Here is a 16,643-nt window from a genome sequence, read left to right on the forward strand (position 1 = left end):
ATACTTTTTTTTCTTCGTAGTTTTGAGATTAAAAAAAAAAGTATTTGAAAATTTAGAAATTCGATATCAATTAAGTTATTATCTCAATCTAATTAGATAACTAATTATTATTTGGTCAATATAAATTTTTTAAAATATTCTTTATATATTTATTCTAAACATTACAGTTTTATTTATTGCTGCAGATTATTTTAAATTTAAATTCAAAATTTAAAATTTTAAATATTAATAAAAATAATTTTATAATAAAAATATTAATATTAACTAATGAAAAATTAATTCTGCATTTTTTTTTATATTCTTATTTACTTGACCAAACAAATCAAATAAGTCCAAGAGAGAATGTGAACTACTGAGCTCTGAGTATAGGCTAGTTCAAGCTTATCATGTTGACAATAAGTCAATAACCATGCAAGCAAAGTTAAGCTTGGATACCATCTCATCATATAATATCATATGCTCATAGATTGGGTAGAGATCCGATAGCATTGGCCACTATTAAGTTGAATGATTTGAGTGCTACATATTCTTGATCTGATTTAATTAAATAAAAATTTACTTGGACATGAATTTTGTGAATTAGGAAATTTGTGACCAAGAGTTAGTCCTAAATGTCTAGTGTAAATTAGCCAAAATTGATAAAAAAAAAAAAATTATAACAATGTTCAAACTTTTTAACTAATACTCTTTTTTTTTTTTAATTTCAAAATAACTGTCATTTTTTTATTTATTAAAAAATTAATGTATCTAGTAATCTAGATATCTAACAAACGGTATAAACATTATTATGATTTTATTATAATTTTACAAACAACAAACGGTTAAGATTTTATAATGTTTAATTTGATAAATTTTTTACTTTTTAAATAATTTATAAAAAATAATTTTTAAAAAATAATTTTTTAAAAGTTATAATATTTATATTTATATTTAATATATTAAATTAAAAATAAATTTTAATAAATATAAGTAACAACAAACGTGTTCAATAAAATAATTTTTAAAAATTTAAAAATATTATAATAAATATTAATATAAAAATTAAATTTAAATATTAATTAATATATAAAATTATATTAAATTTTTTATTTTAATAAATACAAATTAATTTTTAAAAACTGTAAACACAAACTAATTCATCAACAGTTTTTTCCATGGATATACAAACTGTTGCAAAGAAAAGAATAAAAAATAATTGTACATACTTTCTTGAGACTAAAACCCTAAAGTGGTCCCTGAGATTAGGCGAGTTACCCATACTTGTCCTTGACTTTCAAAATTTCTTAATAGCATCCCTCACATTCAGCTCCGAGACCCATAGTTGCCCTGCAACCCTTTTCGGTGCCAAGTCAGTAAACGGAGGGATGATCTGGCACCTCCAATACCACGCTAGAGCCAAGTGAAACGACGCAGTATTGATTTGGCGCCCAATGAAAAAGTAAACGACGTCGTTCTTAAGTTGAAGCCCTTGAAAACGGTTTGCCTTCACCATATTTGTTTGAACACTCTCACACTTCGTCTCCTCTCCTCTACGCTCAGTCTTCGTCTTCCCATTCTCTCATCAATGGTAGCGACTTAGCCTCGTCTTCCCCGTCTCTTCCACTGTCACACTTCGTTTGAAGAGTTTGGTGTTCCTTTGGAGGCAAGTGGTTTCTCTGTCTTCTGCATCGTTGAAGTATGTGTTGGTTGAAATAATTTTTGAATTTATTTCATGAATCAATATATGATGAAGGTGTATGATTGCCTTGTTACTGTGTTGGGTTGTCCTAGAGTTTCATGGCTGCATTACCTTAAAGGATTGTATTTAAGAATTTTTGTTAGGACAAAAGGTTTGGTGTGTATATGCTCTGTTTTTTGGCAATGAAACAGAGATTTTTTCAATAGTGGGTTAATGCATGTTGGTGACTGTGATATTAATGTATAGGATTTTAATATGATGTTGAAGTCCTCTTATACGATTGTGTGAAATTTAATGGTTTTGATTTGTTGGTGCAGATGGATGTGTTGTTGGATATAATGTTTCATCATGGAGGAAACTTTGAGAAAGATGATGAAGGAAATTTGAGATATACCCCTGATAACTTAACTTGCCTAGATGATCTGGATGAGGATACCTTGGACATTTTCTTCATAAGGAATTATTACAAGGAGTTAGGCTATGACAAGATCCTTCATTGTTGGTGGCTAGTCCCCGGAAGGACGTTAGAAACTGGATTAAGGAATCTAAAGAGTGACAACGAGCTTAGGGAGATGTGTTTCCTTGCTCACAAGAATAATGAATTGGTGGATGTGTATTTTGAGCATGGGGTGTCATCTCCAGATTATTTACAAGATGAGGAGGAAAAGACGGGCATGGACAATACAGGAGTGGTTGTTGCAGAAGAAGAAGGTGCTATGGTCACTCCTAATGACAAAACGAGAAACCCCAGCAGTGAATCCCCCCAAAATAAGTCAACGCCTGTCAACATCATTGACATTCCTAACCCTCCAATTAATCCGACTCCTCCTACTACTCCAACACCTCCAACTATGCCAGAATCTGTCACGAATCCAAAACCTCCAAGTCAGGAGAAGTCTCTTGCCAATCCAAATGATCAATCTCAGGTAAAGCCTGCTACTAATCAAAAGCCAAAATCTCCCACTAATCCACAGTCGAAGCCTCCTATTAATCAAAAGCCAATGCCTCCTACGAAGCCTATTCTCCCTAAAAGTGTGTCAACAGCAACATCCAACTCCACACTAAAATCCACATTCAAGAAGAAAACGACAACAACCACCCATAATTTTAGGCCTTGTACGAGGAGTGTTGCTAAGGGAAAGGCGATGTTGCAAGCACGACAGGAGGGAGGTGATGCACTATCCTCTGATTCATATGATAGTGACGAAGATAGTTTGTATAAGCCAATGATCGAAGATAGTTCTTCGTCTGATGATGATGATTATGATAATGATGTTTGTAAGGCTAAGACTGTTAAAAAAGACATCAGATTTAAACATGCTCCTGCTACTGCGTTTGCTAAGGATAAAGAGCAAGTTACTATTGAGGATGATGCATTTGTTGAGGAGGTCTCAGATGGGGATGTGGACCTATGCTTTGTGGGTGGAATAGGGAATGATGCATATAATGCATATGATCCAGGGGTTGACTCAGATGGGGCAAATTCATGGCATTCTGAAGAAATGAAGACTCCCCCGAATTCAGAGGATGAGGGGGCAGATGAGGAGTCCGAAGATGTTTGTTCTGTGTTCAGAGAAGGTATAAGATTTGGAGAACTGCAACTGGAAGTTGGCATGAAATTCAACACAAAATAGAACTTTAAAGAGGCTGTTAGGGAGTTCACAATCCAAGAGGGCAGACGGATTAGGTTCAGGAAGAATGACAATGTGAGGATGAGGGCTACATGTCAGGTGAAAGGATGTAATTATAACCGCATCCTCTGATATACTACAATTCTTGTAGGCTGCTGAAGTTTGTACCATCACTAAGTCAAGACCGGATAAGCTCCCACCAAAGAGAAAATCATCTATCTCACCAACTTCTGCCCATGCGCCAGTTAATCCCATGCAAGGTGCTAGCTCAGGAACAGCTGCAAGACTTGGCAGTATCCTCAAGTTCATTCCCACTCCGGGATTATTCAAGGCACCTAGGAAGAAAAATTGAAGACTCTTGCTTGTTGTATTGGGAGTTATTTTATATAAGACAATTTGAAAGTAATTTTGTATAACATGCTTGTTCGGTTAGGTTTATTTTGTTACCAGACATATGGTTATGTTTATTTTGTTAGCATCACCTTCTTATGGCTTTGTAAGGCAGTCAAAACTTATGAATCATGACTTTGTTAATTTAAAATGATAAATATATTTTGCTATTGCTATATTTTGCTATTGCTATATATCCAGATTTTCTTTAGTGGTACAAAAACAGTTAGTATCTCTAACAGGTTGGCTAACACAGTTACATGTTGAGCAACCTTTTTTCATTCATGCAAATATTATACATATGAACTCAATCGCATCATTACTCAACATTGAGATCAAAGTTTGCAAAATACCACTAGTAAGAACAACAGCATTACAGAAACAACCATAAACAATAATTTGATCATAAATTTTTGACTCCTAACATCCGATTCTAATTTTTTCAGCCTCCAACTTTCTATCATCTTCTGCTCATCATTATAGTTAAGACTTTCTGATTTTGCAGACACAGCCTTTTGCCCAACATCTGCCCAAACAAACAAACCACACCATCTTTTACCAATTGTCTGCAATCAACGAATGTTTCAATAACCAAATTAGAAGTTGGGGAAGGAATGAAAAATCAGGAAAAATCAACAATTATAGCTAACATTATAATTTGGCCATCCAAAAAAGGGCTTATTTGGGTTGGAATATGTCCCAAACCACCGAAGCATAGGTCGGCAGCCGCAACCACACCATTCTGGTACACGCGTAGTCCTGCTACGATTTTGGGTCTTTGCCCTGTATCCATTGCTTGTTGACCGTATCGAGTTCCCACTGGCTTGCCCTTCACCTCCAAACATTGCTTCAGAGCTTCAATGGTGGACCAGAATTATGGGACGAAGGAAAGAAGAAGAGATACTAGTTATAATAACGATTCTTAGCTTTTAGGGTTTTAATGGAACCAGATACCACATTGGGTACAAAATTCAGATTCGCCACATCAGCTAGCCGTTGCTGGCTCCAGCGTGGTATTAGAGGTGTCAGATCATCCCTCCATTTGCTGACTTGGCGTCGAAAAGGATTGCAGGGCAATTATGAGTCTCGGAACTAAATGTGAGGAATGATGTTAGTAAATTTTAAAAGTCAAAGACAAATATGAGTAATTCGTCTAATCTCAGAAATCACTTTGAGGTTTTAGTCACTTTCTTAAAGTATATCTAGAACTAATTAAATAAATCAGAGCACAAAATTCAATAAACATATTGAGACAATAAGTCACGGAAACCGCAACCGCGAGTGGGACACACATATTATAAGATTACACACTTTGGATTTTGTCCTTAGTGATGTGGAAAAAGAGAAATGAGGATCAACTCTAACACAAATCACAGAAAAACATAAAAATATAAAAAAAATAACCACACATGATTTTGTTGATGATATGTATGGAATGAAACATGAATATGCCAACACATATGAATACGTGGCCACCTTTTAGCATTGGAGAAACCAGGTGTCTCACCAAAGTGTTGCTCTTATACACCACTTTCACAACACTTTTCACCCATGCAAAAGACCCCTTCTTCTTTCTCTCTCGTTATCATCACCACCCTTTATCAAAGTTCCATTCTTTTCATCACTACTACTACTATTTTGTTGCTGAAAAGAAAACAACATCAAGAATATATCTTCTCTTCTAAGCTTTCTTTTTGTGAATTAAGGAACAACAATAACACATATACACATTGACATTTTAAGGAACATAAGAACATAAACATACATATATATATTTGTTGTGTTTGAAGGAAGAATCTTAATTAGTAGCATTATATTATGGCTACTAGAAGATATGCTTTTGGGAGGGTTGATGAGGCAACACACCCTGATTCCATGAGGGCTACCTTAGCTGAATTTGCATCCACTTTCATCTTTGTCTTTGCTGGAGAAGGCACTGGCCTTGCTCTAGGTCTGTATTTCAATAAATTCATGGTTTTATTTGAATGTCTTCTTGTCCATTTGTATTGATTAGGTTATATACAATATAGTAAGGTTACACTTAAATAATATAGTTATGGTCTTATAACTTTTTTAGTTCTATGAAAAATTTTCAGTCTAATTGTAGTTTCCTTTTTTTTTTTTTTTTTACAAAAAAAATTGTTTTTCATGCTTTCTAGGAACAAATATATATTAATTTTTCCCCTTACTTTAAAAATATTGCTTAAAAAGTTGAAGGTGAGATTTAATTTAAGGTAGCTTGGATATTTTTGTATTATTGTGTTGATCTAAACTAACTACTTTAATTTAATTTAATTTATTAATCATATAATCAAGAATAATAGATGCATGCTAGATTACTTGATGGATTTTTATATATTTATTTTATAATTACAGATAGGATATACAAGGATGAAGCATTCTCAGCTGGAGAACTGTTGTCACTTGCACTTGCACATGCATTTGCACTATTTGCGGCGGTTTCTGCTAGCATGCATGTCTCCGGTGGTCATGTCAACCCGGCGGTGACCTTCGGAGCTCTCATCGGCGGCAGAATCTCCGTCGTCCGTGCCATCTATTACTGGGTTGCTCAACTTCTAGGTTCTATAGTGGCTTCCCTCTTGTTGAGGCTTGTCACCAACAACATGGTAATATACAAATTTTTTATTGAGCTTTAGCTTTAAGCTATTATTAGTTAGGTCAATTGAAAATAAAGTTTAGGCAAAATCATCACATCATGTAAATATTATATTATATGTATGGTCTCCTGTTTTAGGGTTTTCTTAATTATTATTAACTATGTCAATCACAAAATAAATTAAGAAACTTATAATATTTATGTATTTGGATATAATTTATATTAGTATACATTAAATTTTGAAGCGATTAAATTTTTGGAGTGACAAATGTTTTAAATGAATAGAATTAAAAAAAAAAAGAAGGAGGAGAAAATTAGATTAGAATTTAATCCTTTGGATCAAGTTACTCTTAAAATTTGGGTAAGGGTCTAATGATTAATTCTGTATTTTATTATTTTACTAAGTTCATATTTTTTAATTTTTTCTTGATCTATTTTTTTTTTTTTGCATTGAAATGGGTGAATGTAGAGACCAGGAGGGTTCCATGTGACATCAGGGCTTGGAGCAGGACATGGGCTTATACTTGAGATAGTGATGACATTTGGGCTTATGTATATAGTATATGCCACTGCTATTGATCCCAAAAGGGGTTCTATTGGGGCCATTGCACCTTTGGCAATTGGGCTCGTTGTTGGAGCAAACATCCTTGTTGGAGGCCCATTTGATGGGGCCTGCATGAACCCAGCACTTGCTTTTGGGCCTTCCTTGGTGGGCTGGAGATGGCACTACCACTGGATCTATTGGGTTGGCCCACTCATTGGAGCAGCCATTGCAGCAATCATGTATGAGTACATTATCATCCCAGTTGAGCCTCCTCATACTCATCAACCTTTGGCTCCTGAAGATTACTAGCTACCTCTACCTCTGCCCTAATAATACTGTATCGAAATATTTTAATTTTAATGTATGCTTTGTGTTTTTTTTTTTTTTTTGGGTTAATTTTGTAGTGGGGTTTCTCTTTGTGTCTTGTGTATGCATTTTACTTCCAATTATGTGTATTTTGGGTTTTATTTAAACCCAAAAGAAAAGACTTTGTTGTTTGTGGGTTTATCTTTGTTGTCCTTTGTCTGTCTTTACTTTTTGAATAAAATATGAACCTTATTTTGTATAGCAACACACTTCTATGTAACCTTAATAAATTTGATGATGCATACCCTTTCAAGTTCTTTGTTGTCATTTTAGTATTTTTATAAGCTCTTATATTTATTAATATAAAATATATATTAAATAAAAATGTTATTTATATATTAAGATTAGTGTGTAATTTAATTTAATTTTTAATATATATTTTATATTGATGGTTGATTTTGGTAAATACATAATATAATCGTATATTAAAATATGAGATGTACAATGAAATGCACAGCCTACATTGAAAATAGTAAAACACGAATACTATATATATATATATAAAAGAAAGAATGACAATATTAAAATAAAACAATGAATCCTCTAGAGAGGAATGCTTCATGAGAGACATTTATATATATATATTCCAAACGAAGATGAGTGTCTACAAGTAACAACAAAAACATTACACATCTACAGTGTGTGTGTGTGTGTTTGCCTGTAAAATCTGGCAACCCAAGGAGCAAGTTCAGTGTTATGAGGAGTTCTTGGGTTGGCAGAATAATAGTCAGACCAAAAGCAAGGATTGAGTCTCTCAGAAAATTTGTTTTCAGCATAAATGCAAAATGGTAGCCAATTTTCACCTCCATTCATTCTCCTCTTCCTCTCCCTTGGATATGCCAATGGTGCTTGCACATACCTTCAATGCAATGCAATTATTAGGAAGAAACACTTTAGATCATACAAGTTCTGATACCATGTGATGAACCATTTATTCCAAAAGATTAAACTGATAGGAAGAATCACATAAATACCTATATTTCTAACATTTGATGAAATTCTACAATCATCATTAATGTACAAATACCTGATACCATCAACAACAGCATCCCAACAAAAGTGAGTATGGCCAAACACATGGCAAGCAGATGATGAATCCTTCCTTCCCTCAGCACCATGAATAGACCTTATTCTATCTTCAAGAGAGTCTGAACCAATTATTTTTGGAAGCTTAGGATAAAATAACATCCTCTTCTCTGGACACAGTTCCTGCCTGTCAATCATATAAAGCCACAATCAGAATAAATATCATATGCAAAGAAGAATAACCAAGAATTTAAGCAAAGCATCAAAGCAACAATTTCAATGACAGGTTGATTTATCACCTTGGAACAAAATGGGAAAAGGTAATAATGTGATCACATTTCATCTTAACCTCCTCCATCATCTCCAGTTGCTTATCATTAATGGCATCAAAATACATTGAAAGGGACATATCTCCATTTGAAAGTCCTTGTGGCCACTTACACGCATGGAAGTCTTTACATGCCTATCGAAAAATATAATAGAAAAAGAAAAAAAAATCATTTTAGGTACAAATTCACATCAAGATCAGTCTATTTGGCAGCATTTATGCCGATCAAGATCAAAATCAACCATGACTTTCAGATCCATATAAAGAATGGTAAAGCAATCCCAGAGCAACATAAAGAAATAAAAACAAGATTGCTATTAGAAATGGATATTTCTATAATAATCTGTGCACATAGTATTCTGGATCTAAACAGACACAAGGTATTGTAGTTCCCTAATGGAGATCTTACAGGAAGTCTGGAACAGAAACCGAACAATGGAGTGTTTACCGTAATATCACATAATCTTAGGGGAGATCAATATAAGTTATTGCTAAGAGATAATAACATGAAGTTCTTATGCAGGCACTCCTTAATTGAAAAAATGGCTTACTAGGAGTAAAGAGAATAGTCACCATCTCCAAAGGCGGGATGTGAAATCCCGTTATGTCCTTCTCTCTGTCAAAGCTCTGCGAAAGAAGATGATTGAACATTCAAATAGACTGCCCTTAAGCAGCAAATTGGATCCGGCATATCATGGTATGAAAGAATTAGGAGGTAACAAAATTTGGCACTATGGAAGTAATCACCTCATGGTACCAAGAGAACAAGGGAATGATTCCTAATTCACCTATAACCATTGGTTGTGTTTCAACTCCAAGTGCCTTACATGCTTCAAGCAACTTATCCAGCTTTTCAACAGAATCAACCTAATGACATATCAATGAAAACTTTATCAGAATAAAAGGATTATATAGTACATAAAGGAGCCAAGCCAACAACATCAATGCATATATTGACAAACAATGGTTGCATATTTAAATTCTAGCTATTAGGCCACCCTTTTCTCCTAATTTGAGTCACATAAAACTCAATTCTCTAGGCTATAGATATCATAACTTCATCAATAATAGCTTGTAAATTCTAGTACTAACACATGTATTTGAGCTACACAGAACAATAACAACAACTAAGTTGTGTCTTGCTAGGTGCGATTGGCTACATGGACCAAATCAAAACCATAGGGTTCTGTCATAGACCATATCTATGTTCAGCATATAATGCAATGACCTTACATATTTTTGTCCCTCGCGACGGCACCAAAGGTCATGATTTCCAGGCACATAGAACACATGCTCAAATCTTTCTTTCAAGAGAGACATTGTCACAACAAACAAGTCATATGTCTCAGAAACATCACCAGCCACAAGAAGAATATCATTCACGTTGTGCTTCACATTGTTCAGGCACTTCACCCAATTCAAGTTCTCAGCATAGTCAGTGTGCAAATCAGACACAACAAACACACGCAAACCCTCACCGTTCCCCAAAGGAGAAGGAAACTCTATCTGGGGCCTTGAAATTCCACCCCTTTTCATGTGTCTCCCATAACTGCTTTTAACAGATACTTGTTTGGAGAAACAAACAGAGTGGTGAGGATGTTGATACAGTGTGAGACACGAAGGGTTAAACCTCACCACCATGAGCACACCCCAAAAAGCTGAAACCAAAAAATTCAATCTTTGATCTGCAATGATTCAAATTCACCACAAAAACATTGTCATATTAGTCAAATGGGAAAAGGGTTGTTGATAATTAGCTTCTAACAGCATAATTGGGTTCAAATTTTGCAACTTGAAGTAATACATAGGAGTTCGATCTAATAAAAAAAAAAAAAAACGTGTTAGACGCAGAGAAAGATCTGGGGACCTGAACCCGGTCAAGCAAACGAATTTGTAGAATATTCAGATTGGAAAATCGAAAAAGAACTCAACTTGATGCTAAATTGCTGAAGGGTCACTCAAAAATGTGATTGTGAGTTGAATAAGGAAATTAGCTGCAAACAACCCTAAAATTAACTCCCTTGTTCGTTAGTTTGTTCAGTTTTTTTTTTTTTTTTTTTTTTTTTTCATTCTAGTTGCTGCAGCTGCTGTCATATTTTATTCATTTAAAAAAAACAATTAGAAAAACTATTAAAAGATAAAGAAATAAATAATACATATCATAATAAAATGTATAATAAATAAATAAAATTAATTTTATCATTTTAAAATATTTTATTTTTTTAATTAAAAATCTACTAAAAATAATTATTTGCTAAACAATTATTTAATTATTCTTCTAATTTTTATGTCAAATTAATTAGACTATTAGCTAATACTTTTATTTTTTCAAGAATTAATATGTTGTATATCTAAACTTAATTTAAAATTATTTATGATTAATAAATTATTATATATAAAATATAATTTAAATTAATAATATTTATTTAAGCTATCGAATAAACTAAATTAGATTGGTTAGCTATTAGTCAATACTTGATACTAATTGTTTTAAAGCAAGAACATAATGGAAAACAAGTGAATGATAGTAACTTAATGAATGACATAACAAATTTAAAATAGGACAAGGGGTATTCGGTTTAATGCGTACGAACTCAATTGATGCTATACTTGCATTATACAATAATAATACGTATATATATAGGTGTCAATTAGGTCCAATTTTTCAGCTTGAAAAGTACCACTTCTAATCACTCCATGCACTAAACTCTTTCGTATATGTTTGAATTGCCGTATGTATATATAATTCTTGATAAATTATTTTATTCCATTATTGATGGACTACTTTAGAATAATTAAATTGTTGTTATAATGTCATCAAATGATTTTTTGTTATTTGTAAATTTACCATAGCATGTTTATTGATTTTTTTGAAAAAGTATAAATAGATAACGAGAATACTAAACAATATGAATAATAGATATGTCGGATGTTCAATTTAATAGGTATGCAGATAATTATGTTCATTATTTTTAATTGGATGGTTATTTCTTTTGATTCGATTTATTTATGCACAATTAACAATGACTGGATATTCAATTTACCAAATGTACAGATGATTATCCTAATGTTAAGGTTTATGAGGTAATTTAGGATTGAGTATTTTTTTCACTTTATTGGGTCAATTTTAAAACCCATTATTCATATTATTTACAAAAGTTATTCTCTACTTAATAAAATTTATTTTTTTCCATTTTGATTTATTATAACAATGATTGTTCAAATTTAAAATTTCCAGTTGCTAAACTGAGCAATCATTTTAAAATTATAATAGTTTATCTAAAAAATTATCAATGAAAAATTTAAGTGAATCTAATTCATTCTGAAAATTTGCTTTAAAGGTAAAAATTGTCTTATATATTATATATATTTATAAAAACTATCAAACATTTTTTAGACAATATTTATAGTTTAGGGATGAGAGAACTTTTAATTTGAGGAACCATATTGGTGAATAAATGAAAATAGAAAAAGTAAAAATAAAATGTATGATGTTAGGTAGAAGTGTTCATGAGTTGGATGAAATTGGGTTTGTTCTGACTTAGATTCAATTTTAAATATACACTGGGTCTATTTTTTAGAGTCTAATTCGATTTTAAACTCGATAAAACCTAAATATTTTTGGGTCACAACTATACCGAGTCCAAATCGGATAAAAATTGGGTCTTTAAAATTTTAACAATAATTTATAAAGAAACTTATTTATAAAAAAACTTATTTATGATGCACTTATTTATAAAGAAAAAACTTGTTACCGAAAAATTGATATCCATATTTGAACTTGAATTTGTTTATAAATTCTAATTTGATGCTTCTTTGATCTATTTTTCTAATTCAACAAGTGTGAGATAAAACAATAAGCTTATAATTAATATAACATAATATTGAAATTAATTTAAAACATATACATATCTTTTTTAGTTTTCTTAGGGTGCACATGGATCGGGTGAAGCCGGGTTCGTCTTGACTCGGACCCGACCCGAAATAATGACCGAGTCTATTTTTGAGACCTTTACCCGACCTTAAACCCGGTAAAATCATACCAAATTAGCCCCTAAAATATTCGGGGTCTTAGGACCGGGCTGTGCCATATACACCCCTAGAGTTAGGGGCGTTCATGGGCCGGGTGAAACTGGGTTTCTCCTGACCCAAACCCGACCCTAAATATACACCAGATCTATTTTTTAGACCATAACTCGACCCTATACCCAATAAAACCTAAATATTTTTGGGCCACAACTATATCGGGTCTTTAAAACTTTAACAATAATTTATAAAGAAAAAACTTGTTACCGAAAAGTTGTTATTCATATTTGAACTTGAATTTGTCCATAGATTCTAATTTGATGCTTTTTTGATTTATTTTCTAATTCAACAAGTGTGATTAAAAATAAAATAATAAATTTATAAATTATAATTAATATAACATAATATTAAAATTAATTTAAAACATATATATTTTTTTAGTCCCTTAAAATACACATAAATCGGATAAAGCCGAATTTGCATTGACCTGGATCTGACCTAAAATGATGATTGAATTTATTTTTAAGATTCTTATTCGATTTTAAATAGAATAAAATCAAACCAAATTAACTTTTAAAATATTCGGAACTGAATCGGACAAGATCATATACAATCCTATATAATGTAGTAAATTTACTAATAATAAAAGATAATTTAGGATAAAATTTAGTTATTTTGAAAAGTTCCATCAATGGAGTTGCCATGGAGATCAGAGCTATATGAAATAGATTGTCATGTTCATTGCGGGTTCATGGAGTCTAAGGTGGCCATAATTTCCCTATTTTTTTTTTAAATAATTTAGTAGTTGATCTGACTAGTAGTAGTATTATATATATAATATATGTGTATTATGGATTGAATATATATATGTTAATAACTTACTATATTAGACACATAAAAATTTATATGTGAATTATTGTAATATAGTAGTAGCAAGTAGTGTTTTTAAAAATAAATAAATAAATAAATAAATAAAAGAGTATAAATATATGAATATTGAATATGTAATAAATTTGTCATTGATATATATGGGTTTGACTAAAACAAAAATAATAAGCTAGTCTATTTATAGATTAAGGTGATCCAAGCAAAATAAAATTATACTTGATGATTTTAGTTCTATAAAATATCATAAATTTAAAATATCAAAATTTTAAAATATCTAATTAAATATTAATTTTTATATAATATAATTATTGATTTAATATTATACCGTAAATTATATTTTATTAATTTTTATATTATATTTTAACTATTTTATATGTAATTTCGTCCTCTTCTTATAAAATTTCCTGATTCCATGTCACAGCCCAAAATGAGCCATGACTGGCGCTCAGGAAAAAGAGTTTCCTAGTAAGCCTAACAGATTCGAATATAAGATAAATAAAAATGTTACAAATAATTTTTGATAAAATTACACTTTCTAGAATGAATAATTACATAATTGAACAAAAATAAAATAAATAAATATAGATGGATCCTGCCTGTGACATATGGAGCAGATGACGCCTAAAAACTCAACAAGGAATAGAACCCATTGCATGTCATTACTCTTGAATAGACAAGCTCACATAATCAAATACTTATTCCTGAAAATATTTTTAAAAAGAAAAGGGTGAGTTTTGCAACTCAGTGACTAGACAGTACATTTATAATTCACATGAGACTATCTAAACATTATTATGAAAATAATTTTAGTTAGAAAATAATAATTTATATGAATAAGTGAATCAATAAGGGAGTTCTCATACAGAAATCAAATCAAATAGTCCACACTTGGGCGGCTCCACCTCTAAGGGTAGCCCTTTCCTCTAGTGTGTCCGTACGGAATAACAGATCCAACGTGTGGCCTACACGTTAGGCTAGCAACGCCCCTGCTAGCTGAGGTCTGAGCCAAATGCATCTAGGTTAACGTCATAACCGCCGTTAACTACGGTTTTCTAATACGAGCCTCCCAAACTAATTCAAAACATATAATTTCAAACACAACAAATCTTTGATCTTACAAATATATAAGGTATCGAATCAAATCAAATCAGATAATACTTTTTCATCCAAATCATATTCAATCATATTTTCTCAATCTTAAGGCATTTCAAAATATTTCACAATTCCAAAACAAGTGAGTACTAACAAAATTTCAATACTTCAAAATTACATATTCGAATAGAATCAAATACTTTAAAATAATATAAAACTTCTTCAACATACATATAGTCTCATAAAAATATATAGTCTCATGTGCATATTAAAATGAGTTTAACAAGGATAAGCATTTAGTTCTAATAAATCAATTAGTAAAACCAATTTTAAAATCATTTGATAATAATCTTTATAAGTATAACTAAGTTCAAGCACCATATATCCAAATAATTATAGACGTAAAGCCAAACAATTATAAATGTAAAGCCTACTCACAACTTGGTCCTAAGACCGAAGAAACCAAACCCGAAATGCCGAATTAAAAGCTGAGAAAGTTGGAATAGAATGGAATGAAAGAACACAGAATTTGGACCGAGCCAGTGGCAGCAACTTCAATTCAAACAGCACCAACGACTACATCTCGGATGTCATCTCGACAACAACAGCAGCATCGCTACCACTTCAAGGTAAAGGTATAACAATGGTGGCTCTTGGTGGCAACAATTTCGACGACTCCAGCAGCAACACATTCATGGCCCTATAGACTCCGACAACCAATAGAAAATTAAAAGCAGAAGCAGAACAGGACAATTCCTTCTCCGGTGACCTCTTCCCCCTGCGACAGAGGCAACTGCAATGACAGTGAAAGAACAGACAGATGGCTCTGTGTCGCGATGGTGGAAGGCAGCAGCATTTCGGCTACGAGCTCCAACAGAGCTCCCCTTTTTCTCTCCCGTTCGTGCCCTCCTTTTCTGCCTTGTTTGGCGACAACGATGACCTCAGCTGGGACGGCGACGGTCTCGATCAACGGCAGCGGCGCTACTCGAAGGTCCATGGACGGCGGTGACAGAAGCAAGGCACGACAGCGACGCTTGGAAATGGCAGTGACATACGCGGTGGGGTGCATTGTTGACGGAACGGCGATGGGGCAGTAGCTTGGCGTCAACGAGCGTGACAGTGGCACTTTCTTTCCCTTCTTCCCCACTTTTGCATCTGAGTGTTGTCCGTGAGTGAGAGTGGCGGATGAAATAAGGGTTAGGGTTTCCCTCTTTGGTTTCTGTTCTCTTCCCTTTCTCTCTTTCTTTCTCCTGTTTGTGGGTGTATGTATTGTAATGAAATTAGGGTAAGATTGGGGATTTTGGATTTGGGTTAAGGTTGGAAAAAGAGGGATAAGGATAGTTTAGGGATTTTGATAAAATTTGAGGGTAGGGTAGTAATAAAAAAATTGGAGTGTTACATTCTACCCTCCTTACAAAAATTTTCGTCCTCGAAAATTGATACAATATGAAAAACGTTAAATGGTTTTAGCATTTTGCCAAACATGAGAAAGAAATATAATCGGGCACAAATGGTTACAATATAGGTTTGTGTTAAAAAGAGGTGGTTAACATTCACACTCTCTTGTTCCCTTAATAAGTCAACCACATATGGCGCTTTTCACTTTGTTCTTCACTCCCAAAGTACATCCGAAAATCAAACATCAGGACTAACTTTTTCACTTGTACCAAAATCCCCTTAACTTGCTCCTCAGAATACTCCTACTTCATAATCTTCTTGACGTTGCACATTTACAAGTTTTACCTTCCGATCTACGAACCATGTCCTAAAACTAGCATATCGCTTGTTATATCTAGGGATTACACGTTAACCAATAGAATCTTAAGTTTACTCAAAGGAATACAAAGTTTAGGAAGAGAAGAACAAGTATCACAGATGAGATTCACAAGAATTCAAAAGGATGTGTAGGATCACAATTAAACAAGGATGTATAGAAACAATGAAACGTGCCAAAAGAGAGTCAAACCACATCTTAACAAGGAAATTTGAATCGAGGAACTTCGATGGAAACAATAAAAGAAAGATGGAATATTAAATCGAAACAAATTCAAGCTGAA

General features: G+C 32.7%; 2 protein-coding genes across 5 annotated transcripts; one reads left to right on the forward strand and one right to left on the reverse strand.

The window, feature by feature from the left end:
* The first annotated feature begins 5,352 nt into the window (after positions 1 to 5,352).
* Positions 5,353 to 7,479, forward strand: LOC107644656 (putative aquaporin TIP-type alpha). 2 transcript variants are annotated; one of them, XM_088486764.1, is made up of 3 exons: positions 5,353 to 5,654; positions 6,080 to 6,326; positions 6,786 to 7,479. In XM_088486764.1, exons 1-3 carry the CDS (start codon positions 5,518 to 5,520, stop codon positions 7,167 to 7,169), a joined length of 768 nt encoding a protein of 255 aa, XP_088342890.1. In that variant the 5' UTR covers positions 5,353 to 5,517; the 3' UTR covers positions 7,170 to 7,479. The 2 variants fall into 2 exon arrangements, with proteins under 2 accessions (XP_088342890.1, XP_016204053.3); XM_016348567.3 differs by having other exon boundaries at positions 5,353 to 5,650; positions 6,076 to 6,326.
* Positions 7,111 to 10,644, reverse strand: LOC107644654 (uncharacterized). 3 transcript variants are annotated; one of them, XR_015883333.1, is made up of 9 exons: positions 10,448 to 10,578; positions 9,814 to 10,265; positions 9,328 to 9,447; positions 9,154 to 9,207; positions 8,552 to 8,715; positions 8,254 to 8,439; positions 7,819 to 8,085; positions 7,636 to 7,712; positions 7,111 to 7,513 (listed from the first exon to the last, which is right to left on the reverse strand). XR_015883333.1 is itself a non-coding variant. In XM_088486763.1 (7 exons), the coding sequence occupies exons 2-7, from the start codon at positions 10,219 to 10,221 to the stop codon at positions 7,860 to 7,862; spliced, it is 1,158 nt and encodes a 385-aa protein (XP_088342889.1). In that variant the 5' UTR covers positions 10,222 to 10,265; positions 10,513 to 10,644; the 3' UTR covers positions 7,748 to 7,859. The 3 variants fall into 3 exon arrangements, 2 of the variants coding, with proteins under 2 accessions (XP_088342889.1, XP_016204051.1); XM_088486763.1 differs by lacking the exons at positions 7,111 to 7,513; positions 7,636 to 7,712 and having other exon boundaries at positions 7,748 to 8,085; positions 10,513 to 10,644; XM_016348565.2 differs by lacking the exons at positions 7,111 to 7,513; positions 7,636 to 7,712 and having other exon boundaries at positions 7,748 to 8,085.
* Between the last annotated feature and the right edge of the window lie 5,999 nt (positions 10,645 to 16,643).

The sequence above is a fragment of the Arachis ipaensis genome, chromosome B5 (assembly GCF_059453495.1).
Source record: "Arachis ipaensis isolate K30076 ecotype BB chromosome B5, ASM5945349v1, whole genome shotgun sequence".
NCBI lineage: Eukaryota > Viridiplantae > Streptophyta > Magnoliopsida > Fabales > Fabaceae > Arachis > Arachis ipaensis.